This window comes from Pseudorasbora parva, chromosome 5 (assembly GCF_024679245.1).
Source record: "Pseudorasbora parva isolate DD20220531a chromosome 5, ASM2467924v1, whole genome shotgun sequence".
NCBI lineage: Eukaryota > Metazoa > Chordata > Actinopteri > Cypriniformes > Gobionidae > Pseudorasbora > Pseudorasbora parva.
Window position 1 is genome coordinate 15,895,614 of NC_090176.1, and position 12,529 is coordinate 15,908,142.

Below are 12,529 nucleotides of genomic sequence, written 5' to 3' on the forward strand. Positions count from 1 at the left end.
TGCCAATAGCATAGCAACACCCTGGACAAGCAATCAAAATCAACAGCACATTTTAGATAAGTTAAATATGTGAAAAATAATGCTTTTTCCTTTAAAATTTACTGAAGAAAACCAGATTAAAGGGTTAGGTCATCCCAGACCCATTTTTTTATTAAATCTGATCCACACATAGGCAGCAACGACATTGCTCCTTTAAGGTCCAATAGGCCCTATATATTAAAAATGACATTCATATTACATCAAGTAGACAACTTGGACAATTTACAACAGCTTTTTCAAATATAAATTACATAATAGTCCTTACCTTTGTCAGAAATGAGTCTGCATCGAGGAACTCCAGTGCATGTGTGCCTCGTGCTGTGAGCTGCATTAAGCATGCGTTTTAACAGGAAATGCTTCTAAATTGAAAACAGCTCATTTGTATCATGTTGGATTAATTCAATATTCTCTCGAGTTGAAATTATTCAAAAATAATAGCTAAATCCTTAACAACCACATTTAGTAGATTTTATTAGATTTATTCCAGTAATTTTTAAATAATATTAATGGAAAAACTGTCAAAAAAACAAGAAATTAATTTTGTTAAATAAAGTTTACATATTAAATTTAATGAAATCTACAAACCCACAGATTGACTTACAGTGTAGAGTCAATACAGACCTCAAAGCCTTCACGTCCAACAACATCAGTGACTGACCTCACAAATGCGCTTCAAATGCGCTATATATATATATATATATATATAAATTCATTTAAATTTTGACTGATATATATATCAGTCAGAATTTAAATGAATAGCACTTTTTTAAATATCTATAAAATGATTAAAAGATATATTGGAAAAGTAATGGAAATTCAAATTCAAAAAGTGGTCAAAATGCTGCTGCTCACACACTTTTAATTGCTGTCTTTAGAAACTTTCGACATATGAAAAATAATCAGTGAATAGCCTTTTAATTTTCTCCAAACAGCAAATCCTTGTAAACATTTTATTTTGTGAACTGAACAGGTTCCAGCCTCTCAGACATTAAAGTGTCGTCTTTGACACCCTCCGTGCGGATATAAACCCTGAAGTCAGCAGGAAAGTGCAGCTGCAAACACATGTCTTGTTTTACCATGTGTCTACCTGTTAATTCCAACACCAAAGGTGTGAAGAACTCCTTTTAAAGGGATAAATCCCACACCCCCACTGAAAATAACAAAAAGCAGGATTCGAACTGCCAATGATTCATTTACATCTGTTTATTGGCATCTGTGGTTACACGAAGAACCTTTAATATTCATGAAGTCTTTCCATCATCTCACAAAAGGTTCTTTATAATGAAGAAAAGGGTACTTTAGACTTTCAAAATGTTCCTCACACTAAGAAAAAAAATTTTCTTTTAAGAAATGTAAAAAACTTAGTTTGCTTATAGTTTTGATACTGTGGTATTGCTGTGAAAACACTCTTTTGTAAACTTAAACTTAAATTTAAAGGGGGAGTAGTTCTCAAAAACATTGTCTCCCTTAATGTTAAATTGCCTTTACTGGAAGTAAGAAATGTTGTCATGTCTTATTCAGCACCATGCTGAAAGTTAAAGATTTCTTAGCTTTTTATAAGCATATCTGCTAATGAATGCGTTTATCTTTATTTGCACATCATGTAAACTGAAGCTTCTGGAACCAATGACAGATGATAGCTTGTGCATGCGAACACATCTGGCCATTAAAAAGGTTCTGTAGCCTATCTTAATCTAATCTTGTTACCATGAGTGAATAACATGACATGAGTGCACATTCATTTAGTCTCCACCAGATGTCTGTAGAAACTTAACTTAGACCAGTTTTATGAATCTGTGAATGACAGAAGCATGACAATGATTAGACTTGACACAAAAAATAGGGATCCTTTGAATTGAACCCATAAATAAGAAGAAAAAACGAAAATATAAAATATATTTTAAAAGTGTTAAAGTAAGGAAATTGTACTCTATATTTAAGATTACAATTCGAAATATTACAATATTTTGTGAAGCACCAAGTAGGCTACTTTTGGAATATTAATCATAATATGCCCACTCTATTAAAAATAGGCCTATATTATTTTTAAACATCATTTAACATCTATATTTTAAAGAATTGTACTCATTTATGTCCTACATGTGCAAATTTAAATAAGAAAAAAAAAAACAGTACTGACAGTATAGTAAATTCTAGGAGTGATTCTACATGTCACGTATTCTTCAAAACTTTTCAAATGTCACTACCATTATTATTAATAATCTTAGATGAAAAAAAAGTGTGAATAATTTTATTTTTTTTAAGCAACAAATACATGATGGAGAGATACACTCGCATGTGGACATTCCTGAGGGCTTATTTTTCCTGTAACATTATTAATGTATTGCTGATAAAACATTGCAAAGTGACAAGTCAACGAAAAATGCTGTGGTCAAAAATAAAGCAGCACTGATGTCGTGCATGTGTCATAGTAGCTGTTTACAAACACATACTTGAGGGGTGAATGACGCCAGTTCATGTAACTCACACGAAGGGCTAAAACGGGCGCGAGCGTCTCATTGGCGATGCGTTCCCCACGTCCGACACGCCTCTGTCAGTCACCGCCCCCTCCCAGAGCCGGGCAATATTTAAAACAACGAACCCCACCGACTGCAGTGTGCGCGTTAACGAGCTCAGACACGGAGTGACAAGGGAAAACAGGAGTTTTGCTTTTACATTGGATATTGGACACTAAAGGAGTATTGAAGATGAAGTCTCCGAAGATAAAGTCACAGAGCAAAAGTAAGTATAATGTTTAATACATTTGAATCTGCTTCAGATACGACAATGCAAATATTGTATTATGCTTATTTGAGGCGACAGTGCGTCTCTAAAGAGCACTTGTTCTGAAACAAATTTTACGTGCGTTTCCTAGCATTTATCGAGGATGATGACGATCTAAGCGCCGTATTGTGTGAATTCGACGCTGTCATTGAGGATTTCACGTCCCCCGTGGAAAAAAGACACTTCAGATATGACGAGCACTTGAAAACCATGAAGAGACGGAGCAGCGCGAGCGTCAGCGACAGCGGCATCAGCGACTCTGAAAGTGAGTATCCAGGCAAAAGTTGCACTTGACGTGTCATTTTTCCCCCCAGAAGTTTGATAGCTGCGCACGTGCTCGTGTCCTGGGGTCATTATCTCTCCGCGTCACGATTTAAGCTTCCCATGCAGCCTCAGTTAACAAGTTACATGCACACGGAACGCTGCTTAATCTTATCTAATCTAATCTAACCTGAGCCCACTCACAACACAAGCACAGAGAGCAGCTGGGTTTCATTAAATGTCTTTTAATCTGGTAACTGTCATCCCCCTTTTTCATGAATGCTTCGGAATGCATGATTTGTCTCGTTCTTTTTTTTTTTTTTTTTTATTAAAGAAATGATTCGGTAGAAGTCAAAGCACTTAAAGTGTACAATTTATATAAATTTAAGTTTAACTTAAGTTTAAAAAAAAAGTTTAACTATAATTAAAATCAAAGCCATATATGTCTAACCAAGTTGTGTTGCAAATTTGAGTTCATATCACAAAAATGGGGAGGCAATAAAAAATGTGTGCACTACTACCGACCGGGACACTGACAGACAGTTAACATGCTAAGACCTTGAACCTTATAAAAACCTTATTTAATATAATTGTTTAATATAAATTAATGTTGACTTGATTTGATAGGGAATTTAGAAAGATTTGTAAAGCATTTTGTGCCATTTTTTAATCTCTTGGTTCTGCTGTTATTTTGGGATATATGACACATACATTATTATTATATTTAATTTTTATATTATAAATATAAAATATAAAACTCTTAGTATCATAAGAGTCAGCATTCTAAGCAAATATTGGTTGGTTAATTGTCCTGTCTTATAGTCTACCACTAGTCAGTTGTAATAGCTGTTATGGGACACATGCAGGTTCACTGTAAAAACATTTCCTATCAATGCTAAAACTGGAGATTATCCAGAATCTGAAGAGGGATGTCATCATACATGGATTATGGAAGACTTGTGTTTGATATCTTATGATTGCATAGAACGGTTCAAACAAAGCGGAACCATATCAGTATAAAAGGGCACTTTAGAAGTGTTCTTGTGTTTACTGATTAAGCAACAAGTGATCTCTTTACCCCACCCTTTTCCTTCTGGAACAATTGGGGAATTTGGCAGAATCTGTGCTTGGAGAAGAAAACATCCTCTGGTGCATTCAGAAGATCAGAAAGCACTATGTGCCTTTCAGTCGCCCTCATGGATCTGTGCAACTGCGTGTTAGATCCAATCAATCCTGATGCCATTTAGTCACGTGCCATTGATCTAGTTCAGTGGTTTTTGCTTCTACACTACAGGATTTCACATGGTTTCTCCTAACTTTAAATATCAAATAACACACTACAGTTAAAATGAAAACAATTAAAAAAAAACCCATCAAAATAAGTATAATTCTTTTTAAAGCAAAATATTAAAACAATGATTCAACGTAACACTTTTATTTTGACATTATAATACTAATTATAACTAATATAGATGGTGCCGTGTCAGCTGAGAGGATCCTCTGTACTTATTATTATCATTGTTTACCTCACTTTTCGCCAGCTGACGTGCTGAAGCCCAAAGGCAGGAGGGTCTAATGACTGAAGCGCTGGGTAAAGTTGAGCATCCGTGTAGTAATAATAATAATAGATTTTATTTATAACACACTTCATTCCGAAGAGTCTTAAAGTGCAAATAATAAATAATAGCACGCCTGCTCTGCCTTTAACTGCGTGCAGGGCTAAGAATGTGTAAACAAAGTTTTTTAAGATTGAGTGTGGCCTACCGGGTCAGATCTTTGGCTTTAAATTAACCAGCTCGAGGCTGGTCACGGTTAAAGGCACTTTGAAAGTGTGCATGAGAGAGAGAGGCTGTTATTAGAGGAGTATGCATTGATTACAAACTCAACCTGCTCTGCTAGCACAGATTAGACACCCCCCTACCCCCTCTGGTTATGGGTCAGTGCACATGTTTGGCAAGCCTGTGTGGTAAAGAAAGAGCAGTACCGCTCCACTGGTTTTATGCTCAACAGTAACTATTCTTACTCTTACAGACTATAGTTTTTCTAGTTGTCTCTTGAATTTCAATGGTTTCATGCTCTCGGCAAAGAAATATGTACAGATGTTACAAGTGGAATATTATTTAAAGTACCCTATTATGCCTTTTCAAATATTACCTTTCATGCAGTATAGCTGTTTTTGAATGTAAAAGGTATGGAAAGTTTTAAAGATAAAAGTACATGACAAATAAAGTTGTTGCCTCCTAAAAGAAAGAATCGATTCTAAACTGCTGACAAGAGTCGTCAGCAATTCTAGTTTCACTTCCTGCTACATACCTATTGAACAATGTACAACATTTACATAATGCCTGTCTTCATTGGTCTTTAGCTGCCAGCGAACAACGTCTACTTTTGAACCACCCTTAATATCTTCAGTTGTAGTTAAGGCCTAAATGAGTTTGGTTTGTATTATTGACATGTCAAGACGACACTGTTTTCAGTGTTGCGATCCACTTTGCAAGGCTCTGTCTCAAATTGATACGGGAAAACTGACGCCAACATTACTGGTTATATCAATGTACACGAGTGCTGAGGAAAACTCCGGAGCTGAAAATCTGATATGGTAATGGGCATTAGGTTTCCGACACGCACTATAAGCGGTAGACCAATCACAACAGGCTGAGCCATCTGACTAATCAGAGCACAGTCTGCTCTTGGGTTTGGAAAGACTGAGTTTTCTAACAAAACCGTTTTCAGTCTCTTTGAGAAATGTGGTATATTATGAGGAAAATTAAGTGTTTTTTGACCTTGGATGCAAGTAAACTTAAAATGGCACAATATTTAATGTACACTTGATGTCAGAAGATTAGAATAATTACGATTTTTCAATGTTGTTGAAATATGTGCTCACCAAGGCTGATTTCATTTGAAAATATAGAATGAAAAATGCTTCAGCACTGATAATAATAAGAAACATTAATAATTAAGCAGCAAATCAGCATATTAGAATGATTTATGATAGATCATGTGACACTGAAGGCTGTTGTATGCTGAAAATATAACTTTACCACCACAGGAATAAATTGAATTACATTTTAAAATTCATTTAAATAAATAAAAAAAAAACATTAAAAAACTTTTGCCCAATAGTGTAGTTTATATTTTCTTTTACCATGGTTTTTGAGGATATGGTTTATACTGTCATGTTGTTCAGCCTTCTTCCACGGAGTGACCGATGAACTAGTGTTTGCTATAACTCTGCACAGGTGTTTAGTTGCATTATTATTGGCATTATAGCTTTGCCTTTCCCCTGCTGTCTTGGCTCTATCACTATTGTGAGGGATTTTGGGTCGTGACCCACCTGTTAAAAGTAAACCACTGGGCTGGAGTCAGAGGAGCACAGTGCTATACACGTGCAGGAAGCTTCAGTTTTTCATGTCTGACTTCCTGTCTCTTTTTCCTTCTGCAACAGGTGCCGAGTCCTTGAACAGAAACAGTTTCAGCTTCAGTGATGAGAAGCTCAACTCTCCCAGCGTCTTCTCCCCCTCATCAAACAGTCTCTTGGTCACATCTCCTAAACGTGAGTTAAAACATGTTTCTGTTTTGTATATGGTTTATTTCCTGTACTGTGTTGATCAACTGTATGTTGTTCTCTTCAGCTAAACTTGGAGACACTAAAGAGCTAGAGGACTTCATTGCTGACCTTGACAGAACAATAGCAAGTAAGTGCTAAACGACATGAATTTAAAGACTATGGGTGTGTCTCAATCAGTTCCACAGTTCAGTGGCTGGCACTGATCAAGGAATCAGTCAATGGGCTGATTACCTGATCAGTGCCTTGACTAGGGAGCTGACTGAGACGCACCCTATTTTACTTTTGTTTTGGGGTTGCTTGCAACAAATAATTTGCAGCATTATTTTATGCAAACACTCTCTCTTGATGAGCAGGGCTGGCTGGTATTATGCTATAAACTGTGAATTGGTACATATGTGTCAGCCAGTAGAGATTCTGCAAAAATGTATTTTGCTTTTATACAGAATGTGAGAGATTCTCTGTTTACATTTGCTGAGCAACGTCACAGCATAGCACACATACCACATAAAACCAGGAGTGTCCAAACTCGGTCCTGGAGGGCCACTGTCCTGCAGAGTTTAGCTTCAACTTGCCTCAACACACCTGCCTGCAAGTGTCTAGAAAGGGCTTGATCAGCTGCTTCAGGTGTGTTTAATTGGGGTTGGGCAGTGGCCATCTAGGAGCAGGTTTAGACACCCCTGGCCCAAACATGTGTTGTCTTTGACACCCTCCGTGTGCATATAAACCCTAAAGTCAGCAGGAAAGTCAAAATATAACTTTGCTAAATAAAAGTATTAATTTCTTTAAAAAAAAAAGAAAAAAAGACTGAAAATAACTGACCCCAAATGTTGTTTTTTATATTTGTTTTATTACTTTCTATTCATCAAAGTATCCTGAAAAAGGTTATAATCATGTTATTAAAAATATTAAGCAGCACAACTGTTTCCAACATGGATAATAAATCCGCATTTCTGAAAAATCATGTGATACTGAAGACTGGAATAATGGCTGATTTATTCTGGAGTAAAATTCAGTTTTGCATCACAGAAATAAATTACATTTTAAAGTACATTGAAGAAAACTATTATTTTAAATTGTAATATTTCCCAATATTACTGTTTATTTCTGTATTTTTGATTAAATGCAGGATTGATGAGCAAAACATTAAAAATAGTAACGTCTCCAAAGATTTGACCGGTACTGTTGATCATGAGAAGAAACAGACACTCTTTTATAAACCGGTGTTTTTGAAGTTTATTCAGGGGGTGTTCATAAGAAGACCCACATACACACCAAGAATAACCTTGACACCTGAGGACCCGAAAATGTACTAAGTATGTTCTCTGCTTAACTTTTTGTTTTTTATCTATCCAGGCATGTGAGTAAGAGACGGGATGACTGGAGCCCACCACGGTGTAGCTCCACGGGGGGACGATAGCCAGACTGCACCTGACAAACCTGAACTACTGTGAAGACAAAGAAGACATGGTCCTGGTTTCCCATGCTGGACGATGATTTTTGCCAAGACTTTTTGTATACTTGCGCCCATACAAACAAACTCAAACAAATGCATAAGAAATACACATTTTACAGTAATGGCTGTGCCCTCTGAAAGACTTGAGCTGTAAGATTATTTAAATAGCTTTTTATAGAAATATATTTGTAATTTTATAGAGTCGGTTATTGTAAATTTATCTGTAATGCTATTTTGTGGATTTATATTTTTGTATTTCATGTAAATATCGTTTCAGACTCGCCTTGCTATATGAAGCCTTTACTGTTTCTCTTGACAAAAATCTCCATTCTTAATTCATTAGAAAAACTGGAAAAGCGATATAACACGTATTTAATACAACTAATGTCTTCAAGAGATTAAAGTTGACAGATTTTAAAATATGTCTCCTTTCATTGAGTGTGTAGTATCTTCAGTAAATCGGGACACTTGCCTCTGGTTTCACAGATGAGGCTTAAGCTTTTTGCATGTTTGAGCTGCTTTAACTGAAAGCTACTTGCACTGACAAATCTGAAAATATGTCAGTGCTGTTGTTTTGTCTCATGATTCACAGTTGTTTTTGGCACGCTCATAAAATGTGCTAAATGAACTAAGTCCTATTCCTGGTTTAATCTAAGCCCTGTCTGTGAAACCAGGCCTAAGAGAACACTTATTAACTCAGTGCCTGCGAAAGTCAGTCTGCGAAGGCTCTTGAATAGTCTGCAAATGATTGACCCCACAGCAGGGGCCAGTCATTTGCTGGGCCGTGAGCAGTTGCTCTGGGGAATATGACACCTGGTCACTTCCTCAGCACTTTGTGTCCAAATCTCTGTCTGCTGTGCTCTGATCATTAAATCAGAAGTGATACTGGTTACACCTTATTTTTTAAGGTTACGTAGTAATCTTTTACTTACTCAAATTAGTACTAAGAGATATTGATTACCTTGTACTTACGGTTTAGGGTTTGGTGTAGGGTTAGTTACTTGTAATTTTTTTATTACTATAGTAATCATATTTATTTTAATTTAAATACAAAGTATCATATTGTCTATTCATAATAATGATAATTAATATAATATAAACATATTAAATAGCAGAAAAAGACAGGCATATTTGTGTCTAAAATTGTGAAGAGACATAAGAGGAGTGGCTTTATTACATAAGATATACAGGTCCTTCTAAAAAAATTAGCATATTGTGATAAAGTTCATTATTTTCCATAATGTAATGATAAAAATTAAACTTTCATATATTTTAGATTCATTGCACACCAACTGAAATATTTCAGGTCTTTTATTGTTTTAATACTGATGATTTTGGCATACAGCTCAGGAAAACCCCAAATTCTCCAAAAAGTAGCATATTTCACCCGACCAATAAAAGAAAAAAAGTGTTTTTAATACAAAAAAAGTCAACCTTCAAATAATTATGTTCAGTTATGCACTCAATACTTGGTGGGGAATCCTTTTGCAGAAATGACTGCTTCAATGCGGCGTGGCATGGAGGCGATCAGCCTGTGGCACTGCTGAGGTGTTATGGAGGCCCAGGATGCTTCGATAGCGACCTTAAGCTCATCCAGAGTGTTGGGTCTTGCGTCTCTCAAATTTCTCTTTACAATATCCCACAGATTCTCTATGGGGTTCAGGTCAGGAGAGTTGGCAGGCCAATTGAGCACAGTAATACCATGGTCAGTAAACCATTTACCAGTGGTTTTGGCACTGTGAGCAGGTGCCAGGTCGTGCTGAAAAACCAAATCTTCATCTCCATAAATCTTTTCAGCAGGTGGAAGCATGAAGTGCTCCAAAATCTCCTGATAGCTAGCTGCATTGACCCTGCCCTTGATAAAACACAGTGGACCAACACCAGCAGCTGACATGGCACCCCAGACTATCACGGACTGTGGGTACTTGACACTGGACTTCAGGCTTTTTGACATTTCCTTCTCCCCAGTCTTCCTCCAGACTCTGGCACCTTGATTTCCGAATGACACGCAAAATTTGCTTTCATCTGAAAAAAGTACTTTGGACCACTGAGCAACAGTCCAGTGCTGCTTCTCTGTAGCCCAAAAGTGGCTTGACCTGGGGAATGCGGCACCTGTAGCCCATTTCCTGCACACACCTGTGCACGGTGGCTCTGGATGTTTCCACTCCAGACTCAGTCCACTGCTTCCGCAGGTCCCCCAAGGTCTGGAATCGGTCCTTCTCCACAATCTTCCTCAGGGTCCGGTCACCTCTTCTCGTTGTGCAGCGTTTTTTGCCACACTTTTTCCTTCCCACAGACTTCCCATTGAGGTGCCTCGATACAGCCTATTCGTTCAGAAATTTCTTTCTGTGTCTTGCCCTCTCGCTTGAGGGTGTCAATGATGGCCTTCTGGACAGGGTCGGGTCGGCAGTCTTACCCATGATTGCAGTTTTGAATAATGAACCAGGCTGGGAGTTTTAAAAGCCTCAGGAATCTTTTGCAGGTGTTTAGAGTTAATTAGCTGATTCAGATGATTAGGTTAATAGCTCGTTTAGAGAACCTTTTCATGATATATGCTAACTTTTTGAGACAGGAATTTTGAGTTTTCATGAGCTCTATGCCAAAATCATCAGTTTTAAAACAATAAAAGACCTGAAATATTTCAGTTGGTGAATCTAAAATATATGAAAGTTTAATTTTTATCATTACATTATGGAAAATAATGAACTTTATCACAATATGCACATTTTTTGAGAAGGACCTGTACACTATATTGCCAAAAGTTTTAGGACTCCTGACTTTACATGCACATGAGCTTTAATGACATCCTATTCTTAATCCATAGGGCTTAATTTAGAGTTGGCCCTCCCTTTGTAACTATAACAGCTTCAACTCTTCTGGGAAGGATTTCCACAAGGTTTAGGAGTGTGTTAGGTTTGACCATTCTTCTAGAAGTGCATTTGTAAGGTCAGGCATTGATGTTGGATGAGAAGGCCCTGTTCACAGTTTCCACTCTAATCTCACTCATCCCTGTCTTTATGGACCTTGCTTTGTGCACTGGTGCGCAGTCATGTTGAAACAAGAAGGGGCCATACCCAAACTGTTGCCACAAAGTTGGGAGCATGAAATTGTCCAAAATGTCTTATGAAGCATTAAAAGTTCCTTTCACTGGAACTGAGGGGCCAAGCCCAACCCCTGAAAAAGAACCCCACACTATAATCCCACCTCCACCAAACTTTACACTTGGTACAGTGCGGTCAGGCAAAGTACCATTCTCCTGGCAACTGACAAACCCAGACTCCTTGATGGGATTGCCAGACACTTCGCCACTCCAGAGAACATGTCTCCACTGCTATAGAGTCCAGTGGAAGCACGCTTTACACCACTACATCCAACATTTTTCATTGATGTAAGGCTCAGCCATGGAAACCCATTCATGAAGCTCTCTACGCAATGTTCTTGAGCTAATCTGAAGGCCACACAAAGTTTGACTTCTGTGCACTCCTGCGCCTCAGCATTTCTGATCCTCTGTGATTTTACATGGCCTACCAATTTTGTGATTGAGTTGCTGTTGTTCCCAATTGATTCTACTTTGTTATAAACTTCTACTTGCTTCTACTTTGTTATATACCTTGTTCTACTTTGCTACTTTGTTATGGGTTTCTGTTCTGTTAATCAACATTAAACATGATGCTCTGTGAATAGGTGATGAAGCACAACTCTTGCATCTCTCCTGGAAATGCTATATAATGTCATTTAAATTCAAATTTTCAGAAAATTGTGTGAGCATGAAGTCTCATAAAGTCATTGCTGAAACATCTGTTGGATACAGGGTGTGGTCAAATTAGTGAAATATTGTAGAATGCATTTGTTTTTTTTCCCCAGGGTTAACAGTGTGAAAAGCACTTCTATCAAGCAATGTACGACAAAAAATGGATAGTTCAGACAATTCTGATGGGATTAACCATTTAAATATTAATTTTCCAAAATGAATGCTTTGAAACTGTAACTGCCCTACAGTCATACTAATGAACTACATTACTACCTAAGAGAGAGGTACTTCTCTAAATCGAAATCAAGCCTATAAATGGCTGTTACAATAATTTTATCATGGTTAAGGTTTCTGCTTCTCATCTTGGCTAAAAATATCCTTACTGTTCTTTTTAAAGGTGCCCTAGAATGATTTGAAACTATGTTAAATTGTTCTCTGATATCCGTATGTGGCTTATTTAAGGGCAAAAATTGTCCAGATACAGTTTTACAGGTCCATTTACAACCCTATAAAATGTCCCTATATGTAATGCTATATAATCCTATATGTTTTTGTCTTATTTGGAAGAGTCATGAATATTAATGTTGAGCTCTGCTCTGATTGGCTTATTTCAGCAGCTCACAGCTGTTTAGCTGTTCAGCTCGCGAGTCCTGACCGTCCTGACACAACA

General features: G+C 37.1%; 1 protein-coding gene across 2 annotated transcripts; it reads left to right on the forward strand.

Moving 5' to 3' along the window:
* Window positions 1–2,626: 2,626 nt before the first annotated feature.
* On the forward strand, window positions 2,627–8,528 carry rgcc (regulator of cell cycle). 2 transcript variants are annotated; one of them, XM_067443328.1, is made up of 5 exons: window positions 2,627–2,781; window positions 2,915–3,088; window positions 6,533–6,640; window positions 6,720–6,782; window positions 8,009–8,528. In XM_067443328.1, the coding sequence occupies exons 1-5, from the start codon at window positions 2,748–2,750 to the stop codon at window positions 8,014–8,016; spliced, it is 387 nt and encodes a 128-aa protein (XP_067299429.1). In that variant the 5' UTR covers window positions 2,627–2,747; the 3' UTR covers window positions 8,017–8,528. The 2 variants fall into 2 exon arrangements, with proteins under 2 accessions (XP_067299429.1, XP_067299428.1); XM_067443327.1 differs by lacking the exon at window positions 8,009–8,528 and having other exon boundaries at window positions 6,720–6,793.
* Window positions 8,529–12,529: the final 4,001 nt, after the last annotated feature.